We start from the raw sequence: 26,793 nt of genomic DNA, 5'->3' as shown, positions 1-26,793 counted from the left end.
GACAGAACGATCTCTGTTTGTTTCCAAAGAAAAGCATTCAATATCACGGTAATCCAAGTCTATGCCTCGACCAGTAATGCTGAAGAAGCTAAATTTGAATGGTTCTATGAAGACCTACAAGACCTTTTAGAACTAATACCCAAAAAAGATGTGCTTTTCATTATAGAGGACTGGAATGCAAAGGAGGGAACTCAGGAAACATCTGGAGTAACAGGCAAATTTGGCATTGGAGTACAGAACGAAGCAGGCAAAGGCTAATAGTGTTTTGCTAAGAGAACGTCCTGGTCATAGCAAACACCCTCTTCCAACAACACAAGAGAAGACTCTACACATGGACATCACCAGATGGTCAACACCGAAATCAGATTGATTATATTCTTTGCAGCCAAAGATGGAGAAGCTCTATACAGTCAGCAAAAACAAGACCGGGAGCTGACTGTGGCTCAGATCATGAACTCCTTATTGCCAAATTCAGACTGAAACTGAAAAAAGTGGGGAAAACCACTAAACCATTCAGGTATGACCTAAATCAAATCCCTTATGATTATACAGGGGAAGTAACAAATAGATTTAAGGGACTAGATCTGATAGACAGAGTGCTTGATGAACTATGGACAGAGGTTCGTGACACTGTACTGGCGACTTCTATCACGAGTCACCACTGAGACAGGGATCAAGACCATCCCTAGGACAAAGAAATGCAAAAAAGCAAAACGGCTGTCTGGGGAGGTCTTATAAATAGCTGTGAAAAGAAGAGAAGCGAAAAGCAAAGGAGAAAAAGACATATACACCAATTGAATGCAGAGCTCCAAAGAATAGCAAGGAGAGATAAGAAAGCCTTTCTCAGTGATCAATTCAAAGAAATAGAGGAAAACAACAGAATGGGAAAGACTAGAATCTCTTCAAGAAAATTAGAGATACCAAGGGAATATTTCATGCAAAGATGGGCTCGATAAAGGACAGAAATGGTATGGACCTGACAGAAGCAGAAAATATTAAGAAGAAGTGGCAAGAATACACGGAAGAACTGTACAAAAAAGAGCTTCATGACCAAGATAATCACGATGGTGTGATCACTCACCTAGAGCCAGACATCCTGGAATGGGAAGTTAAGTGGGCCTTAGGAAGCATCACTACAAACAAAGCTAGTGGAGCTGATGGAATTCCAGTGGAGCTATTTCAAATACTGAAAGATGATGCTGTAAAAGTGCTGCACTCAGTATGTCAGCAAATTTGGAAGACTCGGCAGTGGCCACAGGACTGGAAAAGGTCAGTTTTCATTCCAATCCCAAAGAAAAGCAATGCCAAAGAATGTTCAAAGTGAAAGGAAAGTGAAGTCGCTCAGTCGTGTCTGACTCTTTGCGACCCCATGGACTGTAGCCTACCAGGCTCCTCTGCCCATGGGATTTTCCAGGCAATAGTACTGGAGTGGATTGCCATTTCCTTCTCCAGTGGGTCTTCCAGACCCAGGGATGGAACCCAGGTCTCTCACATTGTAGACAGATGCTTTACTATTTGAGCCACCAGGGAATGCCAAAGAATGCTCAAACTACCACACAATTGCACTCATCTCATACGCTAGGAAAGTAGTGCTCAAAATTCTCCAAGCCAGGTTCAGCAATACCTGAACCGTGAACTTCCAGATATTCAAGCTGGTTTTAGAAAAGGCAGAGGAACCAGAGATCAAATTGCCAACATCCGCTGGTTCATTGAAAAAGCAAGAGAGTTCCAGAAATACATCTATTTCTGCTTTATTAACTATGCCAAAGCCTTTGACTGTGTGGATCCCAATAAACTGTGGAAAACTCTGAAACAGATGGGAATACCAGACCACCTGACCTGCCTCTTGAGAAACCTATATGCAGGTCAGGAAGCAGCAGTTAGAACTGGACATGGAACAACAAACTGGTTCCAAATAGGAAAAGGAGTACATCAAGGCTGTATATTGTCACCCTGCTTATTAAAATTATATGGAGACTACATTATGAGAAACGGTGGGCTGGATGAAGCACAAGCTGGAATCAAGATTGCTGGAAAAATATCAATAACCTCAGATATGCAGATGACACCACCCTTATGGCAAGAAGTGAAGAAGAACTAAAGAGCCTCTTGATGAAAGTGAAAGAGGAGAGTGAAAAAGTTGGCTTACAGCTCAACATTCAGAAAACGAAGATCATGGCATCTGGTCCCATCACTTCATGGCAAATAGATGGGAAACAGTGGAAACAGTGAAAGACTTTATTTTTGGGGGCTCCAAAATCACTGCAGATGATGACTTCAGCCATGAAATTAAAAGACGCTTTCTCCTTGGAATGAAAGTTATGGCCAACCTAGACAGCATAGTAAAAAGCAGAGACATTACTTTGCCAACAAAGGTCCGTCTAGTCCAGGCTATGGTTTTTTCAGTGGTCATGTATGGATGTGAGAGTTGGACTACAAAGAAAGCTGAGTGCCGAAGAATTACACTTTTGAACTGTGGTGTTGAAGATTCTTGAGAGTCCCTTGGACTGCAAGGAGATCCAACCAGTCCATTCTAAAGGAGATCAGTCCTGGGTATTCATTGGAAGGTCTAATGTTGAAGCTGAAACTCCAATACTTTGGCCACCTGTTGTAAACAGCTGACTCATTTGAAAAGACTCTGATGTTGGGGAAGATTGAGGGCAGGAGGAGAAGGGGACGACAGAGGATGAGGTGGTTGGATGGCTCAGTGACTCAATGGACATGAGTTTGGATGAACTCCAGGAGTTGGCGATGGACAGGGAGGCCTGGCGTGCTCGGTTCATGTGGTCGCGAAGAGCTGGACACAACTGAGTGACTGAACTGAACTGAACTGAAAATTATATTAATATAAGTGTTTAATCGGTCTTCCCTGGTGGTTCAGTGGTAAAGAATCTGCCTGCCAGTACAGGAGACGTGGGTTTGATCCCTGAATTGGGAAGATCTCCAGAAGAAAATGGCAATCCACTGCAGTATACTTGCTGGGGAAATATCACAGACAGAGAAGCCTGGTGGGCTACAGTCCATGGGGTGGCAAGAATCAGACAGTACTTACCAAGTAAACAACAACAAATGTTTATTCAGTGGTCACAGGGAATCTGTAATAGAACTAATAAAGAGAGTATACTTCATGGAATGATAATAAAATGCAAAAGGAAATGAAAGAGTAGTCATTTTTATTTAGCGGAAGGTCTAAAAACAATATATGAATCTTTTGAAAATTTTGACCTTTGATTTTTAGAGAAACTAGTATATTTGGGGATTATTCTGCAGGAAAAGTACTTATTAGGCCTGCTTGAATAAAATCTTGTGATTGCAGTCACTTCTAGGGACTAAATCTATGAGAACTGAGCTCAGATTGCATTACCTAAGTATTCCTGCCAGGACTAAGAATAGAAGACTCTTGATATACAGTGCCAAATGGGAAACCATTGCCTTCTTGGAGTGAAATGAACAGTAATATCTGAGATCTTTTTCTAACTAAGATAAATGGAAGGCATAAAGAGAAACTGATGATTTTACTGCTTGGCTGTCATACTAAATATCTTATTCTTTTAAGGACTTCCTTTTAAATCTCAGCTGATAACCAATTTAATTCCACCATTTCTAACAAACCCTCACCTAAATGCCTCTCCTTTCTTCACTCCATACCATTTTCCTCATTTTTTTTCCTCTCCTTGTCACTTTTGCCCTAACTTCCTCTTGCCATGTAATATAACTTAAATTTCCTCTCTATATGATATTATATTACTGTGTTACATAAAAAAACTATACAATCAAACACTCCAACTCCAACAGAGGACAAGTATGTTGTCTAGTAAAGAATCAGTATATTGACCAGCTAAAAAAGCTAACCAAAAGGGCTAGTCAGAAAGATTAATGTGTAGAGTTCCAAGAAAGATAAAGAAACTCTGGATCTGTTCTTAGTGTTCAAGGACCAAAATGTCAGGAAGTAAAAAGGAAACTAATAGGGAAAAATGGCTATGTCTGCCACAAGTTTAGAGAGGGGAGTATGCCTACGCCCATCATGAGTTTACAGAATGTTTGAAGGTTGAAAAAACTTACACTTGAGCACTAAAGGCTGACAGCATCTCTTCAAATGGTGGCAATATTATAGCAATTTTATATATACATCTATATACAACATATATATGTATTTTTGCCTACACAGTCCAGAATATTTTCATATTATGAATCTTAACAATTTTTACCCCTTTCGGGGTCATTATGCATCAGAGACCATGTGATAGTCATTAATACAGCTTATCAACTACAGCTTAGCAACCGAACAACAACAACAGATTCAGTAACTGCCACCATAATCAAAATATGTAACTGTTCCATCATCACAAATGAGCTTCCTTTATATTCTCAGTCTTCACCCTGTTTCTGTCCCCTAGTAATCATTAATCTTTTCTTCATCACTATAGTTTTGTCATTTTGAGGACATTCAGTCCACTTCAGTTCAGTTCAGTTGCTCAGTCATGTCTGACTCTTTGCAACCCCATGAATCGCAGCAGGCCAGGCCTCCCTGTCCATCACCAACTCCCAGAGTTCACTCAAACTCACGTCCATCGAGTCGGTGATACCATCCAGCCATCTCATCCTCTGTCATCCCCTTCTCCTCCTTCCCCTAATCCCTCCCTCCCAGCATCAGGGTCTTTTCCAATGAAACAACTCTTTGCATGAGGTGGCCAAAGTATTGGAGTTTCAGCTTCAGCATCAGTCCTTCCAATGAACACCCAGGACTGATCTCCTTTAGGATGGACTGGTTGGATCTCCTTGCAGTCCAAGGGACTCTCAAGAGTCTTCTCCAACACCACAGTTCAAAAGCATCAATTCTTTGGGGCTCAGCTTTCGTCACAGTCCAAGTCTCACATCCATACGTGACCACTGGAAAAACCATAGCCTTGACTAGACAGACATTTGTTGGCAAAGTGTATAATCATACAGTTTGCAACTTTTGGAGATAGACATCTTTCACTAAAGCACAATGTCTTTGAGATCTGTCCAAGCTGTTGTATATATCAGTAGATTGTTCCTTTTTATTGGTGAAAAGATTTCCACTGTATGGATGTATCAGTTTATTTAACCACTCACCCAATGAAGAATGAGTTGTTTATAGGTTTTTGCTATCACAAATGAAGCTGATATGAACATTCATGTAGAGATTTTTGTGTAAATGTGTTTTCATCTCTCTAGGGTAAATGCCCAAGACTGTGATTGCTGAGTCCTATTTACTAATACATGCTTAGTTTTATAAGAAACTGTCTAACTGGTTTCTAGAGTAGTGCTACCATTCTACATTTGTGCCAGCAATAGTGGAGAGATCCAGTCTCTTGAATCCTCATCAGCATTTGCTATGATGACTATTTTTTTATTTTAGTTATTCTATTAGGCGTGCAGTGGTATCTCACAGTGGTTTTAATTTACATTTCTCTAATGACTTATGATTTTGAACACTGTTTACATCTCTATTTGCGACGTGTATCTCTTCTCTGAAAGGTGTTTTGTTTGTTTGCTTGTTTTTGCACATTTTCCTAATTGATTTGTTTTTGTACTGTTGAACTTTGAAAGCTCTTTACATATTCTAGATATAATATTTTAGTCAAATATGTGGTTTGCAAATATTTTCTGTCAGTAGCTTGTCTTCATCCTCTAACAGGTTGTTTTTTTCACAGCAAAAAGTTTTTAATTCCAATGAAGTCAAATTTAAAAATATTTTCTTTTAGTTAAAAGATTGTGCTTTCAACATCATGTCTAAAAACTCATCTTCTAGCCCTTGGTCCTGAAGATTTTCTCCTACATTTCCCTAACATTTGTATAGCTTTATGTTTTACATTTAGATTTAAGATTTATTTTGAATTAATATTGTGTACACTGTTAAGTTTATATTGAAATTAATATTTTTTTACTTATAGAACTCTAATTGTGCTAGTACCATTTTTTGAAAAGACAATTCTTCCTTCACCTTTGTCAAAAATCGCTTAGTTGAACTTGGATTCAGTTCAGGCACTCAGTCGTGTGCGACTCTTTGCGACCCCATGAATTGCAGCACGCCTGGTCTCCCAGGCATCACCAACTCCCAGAGTTCACTGAAACATGTCCATTGAATCAATGATGCCATCCAACCATCTCATCCTCTCTCGTCCCCTTCTCCTCCCACCTTCAATCTTTCCCAGCATGACGGTCTTTTCAAATGAGTCAGCTCTTTGCATCAGGTGGCCAAAGTATTGCAGTTTGAGTCTCAACATCAGTCCTTCCAATGAATATTCAGGACTGATTTCCTTTAGGATGGACTGGTTGGATCTCCTTGCAGTCCAAGGGACTATCAAGAGTCTTCTCCAACACCATAGAACTTGGGTTAGTCTATCTTAATTCTCTATTCTGTTCCATTGATCTACATGTCTCTGAAAAGACATTTTAAAAACAAAACTACTTCCTTAAGAATAATATCCTTCAAATTTAGAGTTTGGTCTTTCAGAAAAGAATGGAGACTCTTGGGAGTTTCATGCAGTTTGGATGACCAAATATAAGTTATATGCATGGATGGTTTGACATAACCATTATGAGTATTACAGGAGGAAACATCAGATGCTTCCCATAAAAAGGAATCCACAAGTTACAAATATCAAGTTACTAAACACTTCAAGATTCAGTGCTTTATGCCAACTCCAGAATGATGCCAAATCTTTGAAAGATATTTAAATGAATATATTTTAAAGATATATACGTATATCTCTCTTTTCTGTTTTTCATTCCATTTCATACTCTAAAGATAGAAATTAGCAGGCCTGAGAACACACCAAATCCTGTTTCAAGATCTGTAGTCACTGAATATACTGTCAGTTGCAAAATGCCTGACTGCAGTTAATGACCTAAACTGCTGTAATTTATTTCAGTTTTCAAATAAACTCAGCTGACACTTGTTTGACTAGCAAACCAAAGCAAACAGGAGTCTCACGAGCATGAATGAGATGTGAAAGACAATAAGAAAAACTGAAATTGTAGGCCAATTGCATGATATTTTCTATGGGGGAAGGGTGGATTTAAACTCTTTGAGTTTATTTTCATTTCCATCAGTAACTCTGGGTCTGTTTTCATCCATAATTAACACACTGGAATCTCTTTCTACTAAGCAATAACAACACAAAATAGGTGTTTCCTGAATTCTTTGAGGATTAAGTTGATGATAATCTCCTCTACAATACACATATAAGAAATCTACAAAATAAAATTCTTCTGTAAATTAGAAATGGACTTTTTCTATGGAATTTAACTCTTTCTGTTTATTTTATTCTCACTAATTCAATTTAACTTTTCTAATAATTGTATTCTCTGATTCTATCCAAATAGGGAGTCACTGTATCATCTAAAATCATAGCCTTGGGGAAAGTCATGAATTTTCAAGAGAAAACATCTTTTTATGGTGTAGAGTTAAGGATATTGAGGGTTAAAAGGGAACATGGTTAGGATAGGGGCTGGAGAATAACATACATGATCATAAAGTGTCTATTTCAAGGGGAAAGGGAAAATAAAATATATCCAAACTTAGAGTTTATTGACATTAGCTGTTCTTAACCATATTATTTTCACACCTCACACTCCACTGAAAAATCTTGATGACTTGAACCTCTACCAATTTTAAATATTGAATACCTCCACATCATGAATAAAATTGGTTTGATTTAATCATCCTTTTCCACATTACCATCTATGTATCAGAGGCCTAACTGCTATCCCTTGGTTTGCCTCTGCTAAGCTCATTTGTGGGATACATTTTTAAAGGGCAACCACAGTGAGTCAAACATGTTGTTTCCACAATTGCACAGCTGTGGTACCTTTGCGTACTTTTCTATTAATAACATTACATGTTATTTATAAGTAGGACAGTGTAATTGTGCTGATTTCATGAGACCAGTCATATGGCTTCTTTTAGGGTCTTTAAAAGTGAACAGCTGGTTTTCACAAACATTTATTAAATAATTATGATTCAAAATTTAGCTTCAAAATCTAAAACTTTACCTAAGCTTTAATTGACAACAACAGTGGGCATGAAAATTCTAGGTGTGATATATGGCAGGTGCAATGTGCTGATAAAATATCCTTTTTTAATTTCTACTATTAGGGTGAAAAATTTTAATTACCCCCGGAATACTAATCAAAAGAAATAGTTCAAATGGTTAGGCTAATAATCTATTAGAATTAAACTGCATTTGAAAAATCAGATGGAGTCATGAATTAACTAAAATTAGTCTTTTTAAATGAACTAGGTTATCCAGAACAAAATTACTTTCACCACTTTAAAACCTACTTCATTTCTAAGTCCTCAATAAATATGTTGTGTTCTTTCCTGAAGTATTGTGCCTCAGCCAAAATTTACTACTCTTATCTTCAATGTCTGTTACTATTTTGACTGCTTATCAGATGTTTATTTGAACCTCAAATATATGTACCAGAAGCAGGGCTAAGAACACAGGTCCTACCTAATAATATTAGAGAATACTAATAATTAACTAGATCATCTCTTACATTCTTTATAAATAAGTAGCAACATTTTTGGTGACTTAGAATAAAATGTTATTCAAGTTAATCCATTAGAGCATGATAAAATGTTACCTGCTCAACTGTGATAGGCAGAGAGCTAGATTCTAGTATTACTCTGCTATCTCTTAACTTGAAGAGAGTGGGAAAGTTACAAGAAGTTAGTGTCTAAAAGGAATAGATCACCATTTGATCTAGAAGGTAAAAAAAACTCTAGATTTTTACATCAGAACACATATTCCTATCTTAATTCTCTGCTCTATTCTGAGGGATGAGAAAGAAGAAATACATTTTTTAAAAAATGCTGCCAAGAAGTAATTCTCAGCAATTGATTAAAGAAACTGTAATCAGAGCTGTACAGTCATCATAACCATCAATCTTCTTCGTTTAAGTCAGCCAGGAACGCTTGTTTCTTAGAACTAGTTGAGGATGGATGATTCTAGCCTTAAACAGGGAGGTTTGCACTTTAAATTCCTTATCAACAACTTTTCATCATAAAAGAGCAAAATTTATAAAACTAATTGGAGGAGAATATTATCATATATTGTTTTTCTGTCATCAAAAAAGATGAGCACACATATTATGTCTTTGAAAATAGTACTTAGGTTTGGATGCAGTTGGAAGAAAAAAAATAGGCAGATGGTTCTTAATCTTAAAATTTTCCAGGTCATATATTAATAAAAATTCAAATTTAGTTCTATATTTAAAATATTATAATAGCATTAGAAAGAATTTAATTTATACATATTTTTTCATTAAAAAGGGTAATTCACACAGAATAACATACCCTAGTTTTAAAGCATTAAAAAACACAAATAACAAAAATGAATGACTTGAAATAAAACCAGTAAAGGAAATAAACAGCTAGTTCTCTGGAAAAACATAAAAACATATGAAAAGATGTTCAATCTCACTAATAATTAAAAATACAACAAAGATTAAAACAATGAAATTTATTTTGCACCTATAAAATTAGCTAAAATTTTTACAAGTTTGATGATTTTTGGTAGTGTGCTGCAATTCATGGGGTCACAAAGAGTCAGACACGACTGAGCGACTGAACTGAACTGAACTGAACTTGAACATTCTTTGGTATTGCCTTTCTTTGGGACTGGAATTAAAACTGACCTTTTCCAGTGCTGGGGCCACTGCTGAGTTTTCCAAGTTTGCTGGCATATTGAATGCAGCACTTGCACAGCATCATCTTTTAAGATTTGAAATAGCTCAACTGGAATTCCATCACCTCCACTAGCTTGTTCATAATGATGTTTCCTAAGGCCCACTTGACTTCGCATTCCAGGATGTCTGGCTCTAGGTGACTGATCACACCATTGTGGTTATCTGGGTCATGAAGATCTTTTTTGTATAGTTCTTCTGTGTATTTTTGCCACCTCTTTATATCTTCTGCTTCCCTTAGGCCCATACCATCTGTCCTTTATTTTTCCCATCTTTGTATGAGATGTTTCCTTGGTGTCTCTACCTTTCTTGGAGTGGTCTCTAGTCTTTCCCATTTTATTGTTCACCCTATGTATGCCTGCAGTTCCTTGTGCACAGCTGGATCACAGCATTCATTATACAGTATTTACAACTTTGTTTACTTATCTAAATCCCGCATTAGAGGTGAGGTTCTTAAAAGCAAGATCTAAGTTGTTTGTTTTCCTTGTTTGGCTGCACAGAGCAGCTTGTATGATCTTTGTTGCCCAACCAGGGACTGAACTCAGGCCCTCTGCAGTGAAAGCATGAAGTCCTAACCACTGAACAGCGAGGGTATTAGCTAAAATTTTTGTTGTTGCTGTTCTATTGCATTGAGCACACAATAGAACATAAACGTTAGAAAAGAAGAATGAAAAAATAAATGCAAATTTATTTTGCAAATAAATTTATTGTATTTATAAATAAATAAATGCAAATTTATTGCTCTTTTATCACAAGTCATCAAATGGCAATATAGAAATATTCATTGTAAGTGACAGAAAAAGTAATCCTTTAAGAATTATTATTTAAAAACCACTATGTTTAAATGTATACATTTCATAGAAACACACTACAAATATTTTTACCCTCAACAAATAGTACATAAATCCAGGACTCCAACTAAAATCTCTTAAAATTTTGTCCTTTCTTTTAAAAAGTCCCACATAATATTACCAGTTGGAGCACAAGTTTATAATTGAAAAGATACAAATAACTTACTGTTAGATAGCTATTGTTTCCCTGATGACACACAAATTATGCTACTGTTTATCTTTAAGACTGCAGCTGCTGCTGATTCTGCGTCACTGTTTACTATAATTACAGCCTTCGGATTTCATTCTGACCCATATGCCATTATAGGATATGCCCAGGCCAGATGAGCCATTTCAGAAATCAGCAGCACTGATGGATGTTTGCAAAGTTGTGACAATAGAAATCTCTTTTTTCTGATAGTACGAAAATTCTTTAGTATCACTTCCCCCTTCAACCAAAAATTCCTCACCTGGCTGTTTCTCGCCACTCAGCATCCTCACCTTCACGCCAGCATATCTCATCGAGTTCTGTGAAGAGGTCATGAGGAATGTGCTCCTCATCATCATCCTCAGTCCCAAGAATAAACTGTACTCGCTGTGATGGGGTGTCTATGGATACCAGAGACAAGAACACGCATCAGCAAGACCTGGAGCTGCGAATGTCCCAGTTACCACCTTCATACCACTCGTATCTCCCCGACCGCAGAACTCATCCAGAATAGACTTGAGAAATTAAGACGAATTCAGTATTGCATTAAGTCCAGTAAAATATGGGATCATAAACACATAAAATGTAAATATATAATGTACTATATTATCAAAAATAAAATCAAATGTGATGATTATTTTGGATTACTTAAGCATCATGGAAAATACTTCCACATCTCTCATACACACACGCACAGTTTCTCTCATCACATTGCTACACTTTATGGTCATATTCAGAAGAGCAGACTATGATAAAATCCACTTATATTCAAACTGTGCTGAATATAATTCACCAAAAAGAACTCCTTTGCGAGGCTTCTTGACAATTACACCCTATCCTTCCCCTCACCCCTGGCAACCATTAATCTGGTCCCTACTGCTATAGTTTTGCCTTTTACAGAATGCCATACAAGTGGAAACATATGGTATATAGCTTTTAGAGACTGTTATTCACTTACCAATATGCCTTAAAGGTTTTGAAATTTATCTGTGTCATGGAATATACCAGTAATTCATTTGTTTTATTGCTAAGTAATGGTCCATTATATGAATGTACCTTGTTTTGCTTATCTATTCATTTGCTGAAGGATATTAAATTTACAGTTTTTTCAATTATGAATAGAACTGCAATAAATATTCTAAATTTTTGTGTGAGTGTAAATTTTTATTCTCTGGGGTAAATACCTAGGAGTAGAATTGTTGGGTTACCTGGTAAATATATGTTCAATCAATACATTTGTGAAAATTATAAAACTTTATTGAATGATATAAAAGTAGACCTAAATAAATGAATATATTTATATTAATGGAAAAGCCCAATAGTGGAAAACCATCTTATAAATTCAATGCTATTACAATAAAATATCTGGTATTTTCAACTATTTTTTAAAACACAAGAGAATGAATAAATCAGTAACAAACCATAGTGATCACTTAAATCTATAATATTAAATATTTTATGAAAATAAACCAATTAATAAGTAACTTAAAGGATTAGGTTATAATTAAGTCACAACTGGGAGGATTTTAGAAGTCAAAAGTGAAAAAGATACATATAATATAAAATATTATATAGTCTCATACTTTTTGTATCAATAAATGTTTGCAGTGGGGTCCTAGCTTCTGCCTACCTTAATAGCCTTACCTTCTGCCTTGTAATTCCACTCTGGGTACTTAGTTTTCTTTCAGATTTTTAAAAATAGCACGTTCCTTCCCATTTCAGGGCCACTGCACATACTGTCTCCTCTAGCTCTCCTGTATCTTTCATCATCTATTTCACTATAATATACTTTGGCAAGCCTACCTAATCAGACTCATGAAACACACACACAAGCACTCATATGCAACAATTAAGTCAGGCACCTGTTATCTTAATTCACAGCACTCTATATTTCTCCTTGTTATACTTTCCTTAATTGCAATTTAAAATTTACTGTTCAATAACAAATTAAATACTTTAAGTAGAAAATATTTCCAGCTGCCAGAATTAGTTTCCTAGAAGATAGGATCAAGTTCCTAAAGAAGAATAATGCATGCAAAAAATACTTTTAAAATTATCAAGCATCATACAAATATTATTAATCATGACTGATGCTGATGCTAGTGGTAGTGGGGATGGATACAATGAAAATATAGCCCTGTGAAAATAGAAAGGTTTAGAATTTGAAGCAGGGAGAATGAGAAAATACCAGTGCCATTAATTGAAAGAGGTTTATAACATGGATGAGCCTTGAACATGCTAAGTGAAATGTCAGACAGAGAAACACAAATACTATTAATATATGATCTTACTTATATGTGGAATCTAAAAAAAGACAAAACAGTAAAACCAAAGCATTAGCTGCTCAGTCTTTGAGACCCCATGGACTATAGCCCACCAGGCTCCTCTGTCCATGGAATTCTCCAGGCAAGAATACTGGTATAGATAGCCATTCCCTTCGCCAAGGGATCTTCCTGACCCAGAGATTGAACTCATATCTCCTGCGTTGCAGGCAGATTCTTTACCATCTGAGCTAAACTCATGGAAAAAGATTTCAGACTTGTGCTTACCAGCAGTACGGAGTGGAAAGAGGAGAAAGGGGAGAAAAATGGTCAAAAGGTATAAACTTCCAGTTTTAAGTACTAGGGATGTAATAGACAACATGATGAATATACCTAATAGAGCTTTACGATATGTAAGTAAGTTGTTGAGTAAATTCTACAAGTTCTCATCTGTGATGAATGTTAACTAAACCTATCATGGCAGTCATTTCACAACATATGTAAAGCAAACCATCATGTACTTATCATGTGAGGTATGTCAGTTATTTTTCAACAAAACTCGGGAAAAAAGGGTTGTCAGAATGAGGAGCCAGTATTGTAGGCTGAGAGCACAGGAGACATCTTTTAGATATGTTGACTTTGAGGTGATTATAGTTCAAACACATAAAGATGGTCACAGGACTGCTGGATATTTGATTCATTAAAGAGGACAAAGTCAGAGGTAAAGACACAGGTTGCATTTAACTAAAGAAATAATATGATTACAATGAACGAGGACTCAAAAATGAAAGACAAGAGAAGGCTCAGTATCAGGGGAATTATATGATTTAATATTTAGGATGAGGAAGAGGAGTTAAAAAATCAGAAAAGGATTAGATAGATATGTAAAAGGATTGGTACACTGAACAAATATATATGAACACCCTCCATTGGTCAGGTGAATTAGACAGACATAAACTGAAAGAGAAAAACCCTCTACCCTTATAAAACTTACATTCGATGAAAAGAGTAGTACAACAGGGTCAAGGTAGAAAAGAACAAGTCAATAATGTCAGATGCTATAGAATCATTGATGAGAACTAAGAGCAATAGGATTTTAATAGCTTAATATTCAATAACACTGGAATTCCAAAGACCATATATTACTTTTACAATCACAAATAAACTATATCTATTGGAATACAGACCATATTTTCAACAAATGGTTACTTAAAATCAAATTTACAAAGTTATACTATAGGAAGAAAACCACTAATAGAATCATAATTGGAAATAAGCAAGTTCCTTTACAAACTTTAATCTTTTCATTACTAGTTATGTTACTCAAACTGATTTAGTTACTCACATGCTAATTATAAAGTGGTTGGCTAGGGTGAGATTATAAGACAAGGGAAAAAGTCAAAACTGATTTTTAAAAGTATCAATATCTTCTATGGATCAAGCATTTTCATATAATATCTCTTTATGTCTGAGCAATAACCTACTCAAAAGGACATACATCACTCAGTCTGAAAATGCAAGGAATATAATGAAAGAGCTAGAACATCTATGTCATGTATAAGAAGACTCAATATTAACAGGATGACAGTTCTTCCCAACTTGATCTGTAGATTTAATGCAATCCCAATCAAAATCCTGTCAAGTTATTTTATGGACACCAACAAAATGATGCTAAAGTTTATATGGAAAGGTAAAGGCAGAAGATCCAGAATAGCCAACAAAATATTGAAGGAGTGGATACGACTGAGTGACTTTACTTTCACTTTTGACTTTCATGCATTGGAGAAGGAAATGGCAACCCACTCCAGTGTTCTTGCTTGGAGAATCCCAGGGACGGGGGTCTGGTGGGCTTCCGTCTATGGGGTCGCACAGAGTTGGACACGACTGAAGCGACTTAGCAGCAGCAGCAGAACAAAGTCAGAAGACTGACATTCCACAACTTCAAGACTTACTATAGAGCTACAACAATCAGGACAGTGTGATAATGGCAGAAGAACAGACAAATAGATCAATGGAACAGAATAAAGAGCCCAACTATAGAAGTCCGTGAATACAGTCATCTGATTTTTGACAAAGGAGCCACGGTAGTAAAGTTTCTTCAACAAATGGACATCCACATGCAAAAACACAGATCTAGACACAGACCTTACAACACTTTTCCAAAATAAACTCAAAATGGATTGTGTGTGTGTGTGTGTGTGCACTCAATCATGCCTGACTCTTTTGCAACCCCAGGGACTGTAGCACACCAGGCTCCCCTGTGCATGGGATTTTCCAGGTGAGAGTGGAGTGGATTGCCATTTCCTCCTCCAGGAGATCTTCCCCACCCAAAGATCAAACCCACATCTCTTGAGCCTCCTGCATGGGCAGATGGATTCTTTACCACTGCACCACCTGGAAGTCCCAAGAATGGATCACAGATCTACATGTAAAACACAAACACATAAAACCCTCAGAAGATAACATAGGAGAAAACCTAGATGACCCTGAGTATGGTGGTGCCTTTTTAGATACAGGACCAAAGATAACTATCCATGAATGAAAGACAATGTCAAAAAAATTGGAAGACAAGCTACAGACTTGAAAAAGGCACGTCTGATAAAGGACTATTATCCAAAATACACAAAGACATCTTAATACTCAACATTAATAAGACCAATATGAGAGTCTCTTGGACTGCAAGGAGATCCAGCCAGTCCATCCTAAAGGAAATCAGTCCTGAATATTCATCGGAAGGACTGATGCTTAAGCTGAAACTCCAATACTCTGGCCACCTGATGCAAAGAACTGACTCCTTGGAAAAGACCCTGATGCTGGGAAAGATTGAAGGCAGGAGGAGAAGGGGACGACAGAGGATGAGATGGTTGGATGGCATCACCAACTCAATGGACATGAGTTTGAGTAAACTTCAGGAGTCGGTGATAGACTGGGAGGCCTGGCATGCTGCAGTTCATGAGGTCGCAAAGAGTTGGACACGACTGAACCGAACTGAATAAAACCAACAACTTGTTTTTAAAAAATAGGTCAACAATTTTAACGGGTAACTCACCAAAAAAGATATACAGATGGGAAATAAATATATGAAAAGATGCTCCACGTCATATGTTATCAGGGAAATTCAGAACAACGAGATAACATTATGCACATATTAAAATGCCCCCAATCCAGAATTCTAACCACACCAAATCCCGGCAACGATGTGAAGCAATAGAAACTCTCATTCACTGCTGCTGGAAATGTAAAATCTTACGGCCACTTTGGAAGATGACTTAGCTTCTTACAAAACTAACCATACTTTTACTATATGATCCAGTAATTGCTCTACTTGGTATTTACCCTAAGGAGTTGAAACTTATGCCTACCAAAGAAACTCTATACATGGATGTTTATAGCAGCTTTATTCATAATTGCCAAAACTTGGAGGAAAGCAAGATGTCCTTCAGTAGGTGAATGGATAAATATGTTATGACTCATCTAGACAACAAAATATTATCAAATCCTAAGGTTAAATGAGAAACTAAGCTATGAAAATTCACGGGAGGAATCTTACATGTGTATTAGTTGGTGAAAGAACCTAATCTAAAAAGGCTACATTCTGTATGATTTCAACTATGTGATATTCTAGAAAACTACAGTGAAAGTAAAAAGGTCAGTGGTTGTTGGAAGTGGGAGTGGGATGAAAGGACTGACTATAGGGGATTTTTAGGGCATTAAAACATTCTGTATGATATTAAAATGACAGATTATGACATTAGACATTTGTTCAATCCCATAGATATACAACAGCAAAGTGAGCCCTAAGGTAAACTATGGCTTTGGACATGATTATGATGTGTCCACACAGGTTCATCCTTGGTAAAAATGTACCATTCTGGTGAGCAATATTAATAGTAGGGGACACAAGGAATGGGAGCAATGAGTATATGGGAATTCTTTCTACCTTTCTGTGAATTTTGACATAAACCTAAAACTATTCTAAAAAATAAAGGTTTAAAATGTAGGGCTCCGCAGTTTTCAAATTGTTCAATTGTTCCCACCAATATGCACCACTGTGTCATATATATAATGATATATATTCAAGAAATTATAAGAAAAAGGAAAAAGAAGCTACATTTACACAGTTTATTTGCTTCAGGCATTGGCAAAACATTTCTCTTTTAGAATGCTAAAATGTAAGATTTGGTTTTATTACCAAATATTTTAAGAAATTTGATAACTAAATTTTACAGCAAAATGAATAAGAATTAAGTCAATAGAAAAGTCTCCAGCTTAACTACTTCAAAAGAAGATGCCAATTTCCTAGATGTAATATGAATGTTGATTTTGAAATGAGGCTGCTGAATTCCCATGAATGTCCTTAAGGAAATTACAGTGTAGCAAATACATTTATGATTTAGTTTATCTGAAATAAGATGCTAATATTATATTTTTCCTAAAAGCATAATATCTGGGTGATAATAATAAATACTAAACCCAATATTAGAGTCAAGACAGCCTGTTACCTTTATGACTGGTTGCTCTGGACCAAAAAAAAAAAAAACCCCTTAAATCAGAGTTTCAAATAGCTACAAAAAAAGAGAAAAAATTGCAATTTTAGAGTTATACTAAGAAATCAATTATATTTTTCTATTAGACCTACCCATGTAACAAGACATAGCAGTTTTATATCTCACAACAGCCTATTTTAACGACTCACTCACTTATCACATTCCAGAGCAGCCATGCCTCAACACTGGCATGTTTCTCATGCTTTTGAAACAATGTCTCTCATCACTGTTTTCAGTGACTTATTTCAGTGTATTCTGCATCAGTAATCTGGGGATCTATAATATTTACCATGTACCCAATCTCCCTAACTCTACTATGTGCAGGAATCTTATGTTTAAGACTTCTTAGTGTTTCCCCTAATAAAGCATGAGGATCACTCATCACAACATAGCCATGAAATAATATGAAGAAATAAGAACCTCACAGTTATGAATAAAGAGGTTTTGAAAGTCTGAGGTAGGGTATCATATATTTAAAAGACTTCTCAAAGACACAATGATAATAGCATAGGAAATAATTTTAAAAGTAGGATAATTTATTCTTAGACAAAAGATATTTTATTTGGGTTTTAAATAAATAGAACTTCTTGTATCTGGCTTTTCATTCTTCAAAGCAGAAATGATTTTTCAGATATTAAGTTATGCTCACAAAAATCCTTTTATGATCATCCTATCACCATAATGTCTTAAAAAGAGATTCAGATTATGTTTCAACACAGCAAATGTTCAAATGTGTTATTCAATGACCTTTTAAATGTCTATTCAACTTAAAATTATATGACATAAATCATGTAAATTATAGTAATATCAATATCAGAAAAAAATTTTTAAGCATTAATATTTTTCTTATGTTGATAGCTATTTTATTTTTTAAGATAGCCACTGAAAACATCCTGACCTGCATGCTCAGTCATGCCCGACTCTTTGCAACCTCAGGGACTATATAGCCCGCCAGGCTCCTCTGTCCATAGATCACTGTAATACAAACTGTAGCTAAGGCTCTAATAGATTAAAATAAGAATTTGTTTCTGTATTTAGTAAAATTATAATGGAAATAAATTACAAAATATAGAAAACTATGCTAGTGAATAAGGGTCTCAGCCTCTTAGTAGCCTCTTCTGGAATATGTAGATACATAAAACAGTATCGTTAAAAGAATAAAGTATAAGCCACAAGTGTGGGAAGATAATTGAAATATGAAAACAAAAGACTTATATCCATAATACGTAAAGAACTTCCACAAATCAAAAAGAAAAAACAAGCAATTAAAAAAAAACAAGCATAATATTTGAATAGGCACTTAATAGAAGAGACTATCCAAATGGCCAAAAGGCAAATGCTAAGTTACATAACCTCACTGGTAATCAAGAAATGCAAATTAAGACAATGACATACCGTGATGCCCCTGATCAGATGGTTAATGTTAACAGAATGAAATTGTCAGGTGTTCGTTAGAATGTAAACAACAAATGCTCTCACACTTTACTGGTGAAAGTACAGACATGCACCCTACTTTGGAAACTGATATCATCTACTAAAATTGAAATACACATATCCTATGACTCAGTAATAAATAATTTCATTCTTAGGTATGAGAAATGCATATATGCACCAAGAGCCAAGAGACATATGTTCACAGCACCATTCTTCATAGTATCTTCAAAAATTACATGATCTAAATGTCCATAAATAGTAGAATGCATGGTATTTACAAATGAATGAACACTATGCCATAATAAAAATGAATAAACCAAAGTGAAAGTGAAGTCACTCAGTCGTGTCTGACTCTTCGTGACCCCAAGAACTGTAGCCTATCAGGCTCCTCCCTCGATGGGATTCTCCAGGCAAGAGTACTGGAGTGGGTTGCCATTTCCTTCTCCAGGGGATCTTCCCGACCCAGGGATCAAACCCAGGTCTCCCACATTCCAGGCAGATGCTTTAACCTCTGAGCCACCAGGGAAGCCCAAATAAACCAAAGCTACAGTCAAAAACATTTTGAATCCCACTAACACACTGTTGAGCAACTGATCAAGACACATATACCTCCTGTATGACTTAATTTATAAAAAATTCAAAAATAGGCCGGACACCCAATGTAAGAAGATAGACTAGAGATCCTTTTGGGGAGAAGGGAGAGAGTAGTAACTGGGAGAGAGGACAAAGTGGGTTTCTGGAGCACTAGCCAAATTAACGGTTACACAGATGTTTCTTTGTGATAAACCATCGAGTTGTACACTTGCATTTCTGTGTTAACATTTATAAATATTTGTGTTATACTTTGTTAAAAATATTTTTTTAAAAAACTAATTGATATTCTCATCTATCAGCCAGCTGCGAGTTAAATAGGAACAGAAAGCCATTGCCATCAATAAACAGATTTGAACTTAGATATTTTCTGTATTTGCTTCATTTTTCCTAAAGCATGTATACAATTTAACATCTAAGAAAAGAAAAATCCCAAGCCTAATTCCAGGGTTGTGTTAATTCACATAGTACCTTTGAGTACCATATTTTAAATAAGCGTTTAATAAAGTATATATCTTTAGTATTCATTTCTAGTGCTTATACACTAACTAATTATAATGTACATATTCCTGTTATATTCTTTGTTGGGAGGCTGAGGAGCAAATTAACATTAAAGTGTTCTGAATTTCCCTCAGTATCTTTTATATTTTCACTGACTTCAAGCTTACGCTTCAAACTTATTTTTAAACAACTCACTCATGTTACCAGTTGAAAATATAATTTTAAATTTTATTAGGTGAATGAAAGATGACATTAAAAATAACAAGATGGAAAGTTTTAGAAGTTTTCTGTCAGCAGGAAATTGATTACAGTATGAAGAAAAATTAATTAATCATCACATTCTTATACGAACAATTGTGTTTAAGTGCAGTAACAAAAGTAGGTTGAATTTAACTTCAAGAATCAAAAGTTTTCTGTAGGGCTGGCCAGAAAGGTGACTGCCCCCTCACCCGTCAGGCACCCCATGTTCATGGGCAACCTGGTGCTAAACCATTTGTAGATGACCTGCTTCTGGGTCGGGGCTTCGTTCATAGCAGAGCAGCTCACTCACTGTGATCTATTGAAAGTCAGCCCTCAACACAAGGGTTTGTAAAATTAAGATAAAATAGAATATAAAAAAGAAGAAAAAAATGAAAAAAAAAAAAAGTTTTTTGTATATGCAAAGTATCACCATCACCATTACTGCACAGCCCAAAAGCTGGGTCTGTCTTTGGACTTAACTAGAAATCACATTGCAGCCATGGGCCCTGGTGGACTAGACCCAGCTATCCCAGGCTGTGACTTGAGCAGGCACTTTGGCTTCAGTAAGGCCTGCTCAGTTTTCCCTGGATGCAGCACTAACACAATCAGGTTCCTAACAGCATCGCTTTATGTGACAGGGTCATATAATAAAATGGGATTCTGGATGTTTCTCAGACACTGGAGAAACAAAATTTTTAGGAGTGCCAAAATTCAAACATTTACACTAAATCTTTTTGTTAAATTGATCCTTGCTCCAAAAATATGAGTCCAAATTATTCCATGTCTCCATAGACACACACTCCAATTTACAATATAAAACCTCTGGAAGCCCACCAGAGGAACCTGATTCTTCCTCACACTCTCCTCTAACCCATACCTCTTTGGAAGCTGAACTTTTAATCATTTTAAAGCACTTGTAGGCATGCATTCAAAAGATTCTCTTGGAAATCTTTCCAAGTAAAATAAATATTTCTTAAGTAGTCAGAACTTTTCTTTGAAGCCTTCAGAATAGTAATCACGTATATTCACACTATGCTAAATATCAAAGCCCAAGTCAAGCCACTGGTGTTCATAACATGGTTTCAGTCTCAGCATGTAGCTGAGTGCTAAATTATCACAGCATTTAAACTGACTGTGGAATAGGAATAAAAGCAGATTATTAGTCCTGAGGAAACTGAAGAAAACATGAAATCTAGGAAGTTCTACTGCTTAGAGATCACCAGAGTGCCAAGCATTTGTCCCTGATAAAACACATCTTAGGTCTCAATATCAAAAAGATACTCAGATGGTTGGGGGAGGAAGGAATAGGTGGCATCCCAAAACAGTGGCTGACACAACAGAGAGAGACTCTGGCTCACCTGACTTATTGCCAAGTTTCACCAAATAAAGAGGCAGGACTCTCTTAAGATCAATGGCTCTTGATCCTTGCTGGATATTAAATCACTTGGGTATTTTTTTAAAAATACAAGTGCCTAGAGACACACCCAAAATTAAGTAAATAAAAGTCTTTGAGCATCAATATTTTTTAAGAGCTTTTCATGTGACTCTAACATGTAACATGATTTGACAAGCAATATTCTAGAGTCTGTCTAATTTTAATTGGCATATAAATTACCTAAGGTTGTCGTTAATGCATGGATTCCTATTCAACAGGTCTAGGAATGGGTATCAGATTCTTTATTTCTAAGCTCAAATGTGATGTTAATATTGCTGGCTCATGAACCATACTTTGAATAGCAAAGTATCTAGAACAGTGGATCTCAGTCTTGGCTTTGAATCATCTGAGGTACTTTTAAAAATACCTATGCCCCACCCACAGAGATTCTGATCAGTATGGGGTTTGGCCTCAAAATGTTTTTAAAAGTCTTGGGTTTTAAAGGTGAGAGCCACTGTTCTAGAAAAACTGACATAATGTATCCAATTACAGGAAACAAGCTTATTTTTGTTTGTTTATTAATCACTTCTAAGATAATGTGAATATATTTTCTCCAATATTAGAAGAGAATGAAAACTCAAAGTAACCATGAAAGCTAATGCCAACAGATATTCCATTCTTAGAGTTTATGAGGGAGCCTCTCCTAACTACACAGATGGAGCTGGAGGAAGAGAAATCTACCCAGCTTTGCCTTTGTCATACTCCCAGACCCCACTTCATGAAACAAAAAACCTTAAAAATGTGGGAGACACTTTCGTACCTCCACTCTCTGCCCACTGATTCAGAGATGACCATCCTTCCAACATGCTAGTGTAGGAGACTCAGAGTATTTTTCTTTATATACTCCCCACTATCAATCAATCTACCTCTGACATAAGTACAATATATCTAGGGAATTTTAATGCCCATAACTATACACAGCAATGGAGACAAACAGCACACTGAGGGCACTGTCTCCGTAATCATTCTTAGGATAAAGCTGGACATATATAGCATGGATATCTTTGCCGAGTAAAAAGAAAAAAAATCTGGGAGCCTGTAAAAATACTACAAATCAATGGAAAGTCAAAATAATCTTGATGACCCAAAAGAAGATCATATCTCTGAAAATTCTCTGCTTCAGAATCAAAAGAAAAAGTCCAGAAATAATGGAGACCATAAAAGGACTAAAAACACAGGCTCTCAAGCAAGAAAAGTGTTAGGTGTTTCATGCTTTGTGACTCCATGGACTGTAGCCTGTCAGGCTCCTCTGTCCATGGGATTCTCCAGGCAAGAATACTGGAGTGGGGACTTCCCTGATGGTCCAGTGGTTAAGAATACTCCTGCCAACCCTGCTGGGACATGGGTTAGATCCCTGGTCCGGGAAGAATCCACATGCTGCAGAGCAATTAAGCCTGTGAGCCACAACGAAGAGTAGCCCTCACTCCCTCAGTGCAGCCAAAACTAAAATAAATAATTTTTTTAAAAAAGAATACTGCAGTGGGTTGCCATTCCCTTATCCAGGGGGATCTTCCCAATCCAAGGATCAAACCTGGGTTTCCTGCATTCCAAGCAGATTCTTTACTATCTGAGCCACCGGGGAAGCTCATCAAGCAGGAAAACCAAAATCTAGGAAAGGACATGAGGAAATGTAAAGAAAAATCAGATGAGATAAGAAATTAACTCAAGAAAACTAAAAATACAACAACAAAATCAAAACCTCTAATAGAAATAGTAAAATGCAGAACTGATACTGCAGATAATCAAATGAATAATGAGAAACTAACTTCAAGCTATATAAAAGGACAAAGAGCAGGTATCATAAATCCAAGATGCAAATGTATTAATAATTCACAAAGAAGAGACCAAACTAAGTGGAACAAAATCAGAAAAGACAAGAAAATGTTCTCTAAATGGAATACATCAGTGTATGCAGACTGTAAAGGCGTTTTAATATATTCACCATTAGGCCTATCTTAGCAAGTTTTCTTAAATAAGAGCAGGCCAAAAAAACCCCAAAACTGTCTATAAGCATTCAAGCTTAAAAAAAATAAATTTTTAAATGAAAAAATAGAGACCAAAAACTTCTCTGCAACACTTAGCAAAACGAGGTATTGAATAAAGCAATGCCTATAGAGTATTAAAAGTAAAATTGTTACCCCAAACTTCATATGCTAACTTAACCTCATATTTGAATACAATCTCACGGGGGAACATGGGTTTGAGGCAGTTGGAAGGACAGATGACAAGAATGATCCAGTTGAGAAGAAGAAATCAACTAGATTATAAAGTGTGTAAATTTCCAGGTGGGAGGGAATAGGAAATAAACATAATTGAAAAGAAAACTCCCTTATTGTTAAAGTGGAAAAAACATAGATGCAGATATAGGTATATGTTTATGTCTATATGAGAGGGAAGGTGAGTGAATTCTTTCTGGTGACATATTTTCCTTTTGAAGTAGAAAGCGGCTAAGTGACTGTGAAAAAAGAAGTGTTAGAGAAGGATGAAGGAGATTGAAAAATAATTATTACAAAAATTGAAAAAATGCAATAGAATTGGGAGAAAGTGTTGAAAGTTGATATTACTAACAATTTTTTTGGGGGGGGGGCACACCTGTGCTGACCACGGATCAAACCCAGCTTGACAGTGAAAGTGCTGAGTTCTAACCACTGGACCACTGGGGAATTCCCACTTGAGTAATGAATTTAAATTGCTACAATCTGCCTGTTGAATGACTGTATCTTGCCAAGCATGCCTACCAGGGGAAGTAGGCACATGCAGGAGCCCCAATATAAATATGGTTTTTAAGGTAGAGGTGAAAGTATGGATAAAACTAAAATAAGGAACCTAAGGTAATTTAGAATATTAGCAAAAGTACTACTAAAATTGGCCATGAAATCAGAGTAGGATAAAGAAATAACTGTAACATGGATAGAAAAAAAGGAGAGAGGCCAAATAGTTGAACTAGCAAATGAGAGAAGCTGTGGTCAGAGAGCAAAATGAATGCCTTAGTGGCTTCAGAGGAGGCATGACTACAGGTGAGTAAGTGAACAAGGCGCAGTGAAGGAGGTCATAGGAAGTGGGACGGTCAGACAACTGAAAGGCAAGTTCTTAATTATGTCGTATACACAGACTCTCACGGCACTCAGGAGTTGTTAGTAACTTCCATATCACTGTGCTTTGATATTCTGTATACAGTTGACCCATGAACAATGTGAGAATTAGGGGAACTGACCTTCCTCACAGTTGAAAATTCATATATAATTTATGGTCACTCATATCTGGTTCCATATCCATGGATTCAACCAACCACAAACAATGTAGTGCTGTGGTGTTTACTATTGAAAAAAAATTCATGCACAAGTAGATACTCCAACTTCAAATCTGTACTGTTCAAAGGTCAACTGTACACTTTCAAAAGAATAACATTTAAAATAGTAGAAATTTCACATCTTAAGAGTGAAATTTGGAGAGCATCAGCAGTAGTTTAAGTGGAAACTTGATAAGGACATTTCTGTCTGGATTTTCAAACTAGAGCAAGCACTATTATTTGTATAAATTATCAAGAATTAATACAATAAATTCTACTACTTAGGTGTATTTCCTCAATGACAAATCTAAGCTAATTCTCACCTTCACAAAACAGATGCACAAGAGAAAAAGATTAAACATTTTCTCTCCCACTTTTCCCCAATCTGCCCAACATCTTTTATAAAGGTATAAACAATTTTATGAGTATGAAGCATTACTGCTAATTATGGATTGTCTAAACAAGTATAATATTACAATAATAAATTTAATTAAAACAAAGAGGAAGATTCTTACCAAAGGAAGGTGACTCTCTTCCATCCTCTAGTCCTGAATCTCTCTCTCTGTCTCTCTTTCTGTGTTTATGACCACGATGCCTGTGACGTCGATGGCTTTTTCTTCCTCCCAGGGGCACATGAACTCCAATAAATAATGTCCGATGACCTTTATCAGAAGTAAATACACAAATTAAACTCTGAATTATTCCAAGGCACAGAAGATGATTACTTGTTATTGGAAACCCAATACAATTCAATCCATCAAATGGTTCTTGAGTATTTATGATGTGATAAGCTTGCAGCTTAGCACTGTACTTTGGTACATAGGTCTATCAAACATCTACAATACTAAGTATTTGGTTATATAGTATTTTATAACCACCATTATTTTATTAACTATCACAATAATTCACTGTGTCTAGTCCTCATAATTTATATTTTTTTCATTAAAAATTTTTTGTTCTATTTTCTCCCTGCACTTAACTAACCAGTTGTTTTACCAGTTCACTTCCCTTCACAGTTAAGTGTGTGAAACGATCATTATCTCTAATTAAAACAGATTTCACCAAGATCCTAGTAATGTCAAATCCTGTGGAATTTTTAGGCTCTACTGTTTCTATCTGTGGCACTTGATACTATTGACCATTCTCTTCTCTATGATTTAACTTTCTCTAGGTCATCCTACTCCTTTATTTTTCTTTTTTTGCTCAAATTAGTTTCCTTTTCTGGCTCTCTTTCTATTTATTTATTCAAGATTGGGATCCCCAGGATTTGACACCAATTCTCTCTTACACTGTAGACTTACATAACCATCTATTAGATATCCTTCCATAAGCATGTTAAATTCCATGGAACTCATCCTTTACTTTGTCCCCCAAGTATCATCTATCCAACATCTATCTCAGTAAATGCAAGATCTGTCCAGTCATCTCAAAGCACATCCAGTTTGTAACCAGGTCCTCTATACATCTCATTAATTCATTCTCTCTTCAATATCACTGGTGTCGCTGTCTTAATTTGGACCCTCATCGCTCTCCAGGACTATTAGAGCATTCTCCCTAGCATTTCTTCTCTAATTCCAATCTTGTCCCATTCTGAATACTGATGCCATTTTTTCCCAAAATGCAAATCTGACTACATTACTCCCCTGTTTTAGACTCATTGATTGCTTTCTGTTGCCTAAAGGATAAAGCTTTTAGTATCTATAAAGCCAAACAACAGCGGACATCTGCCTATTTCTCTAG

General features: G+C 36.1%; 1 protein-coding gene across 5 annotated transcripts in view; it reads right to left on the bottom strand.

Annotated features, from left to right (window-relative positions):
* Positions 1 to 26,793, bottom strand: part of SLC4A10 (solute carrier family 4 member 10) — a 347,705-nt gene that overhangs the window by 160,088 nt on the left and 160,824 nt on the right. For all 5 annotated transcript variants that reach the window (XM_040229231.1, XM_040229232.1, XM_040229230.1 and 2 more), the window contains exons 3-4: positions 25,569 to 25,715; positions 11,018 to 11,156 (exon numbers count right to left, since the gene is read on the bottom strand). In XM_040229231.1, the coding sequence (XP_040085165.1) occupies positions 11,018 to 11,156; positions 25,569 to 25,715 (286 nt within the window). The remainder of the gene's footprint in view (positions 1 to 11,017; positions 11,157 to 25,568; positions 25,716 to 26,793) is intronic.

Source organism: Oryx dammah, unplaced genomic scaffold, assembly GCF_014754425.2.
Source record: "Oryx dammah isolate SB20612 unplaced genomic scaffold, SCBI_Odam_1.1 HiC_scaffold_27, whole genome shotgun sequence".
Taxonomy (NCBI): domain Eukaryota; kingdom Metazoa; phylum Chordata; class Mammalia; order Artiodactyla; family Bovidae; genus Oryx; species Oryx dammah.
This window is presented reverse-complemented; position numbering and strand designations above follow the sequence as displayed.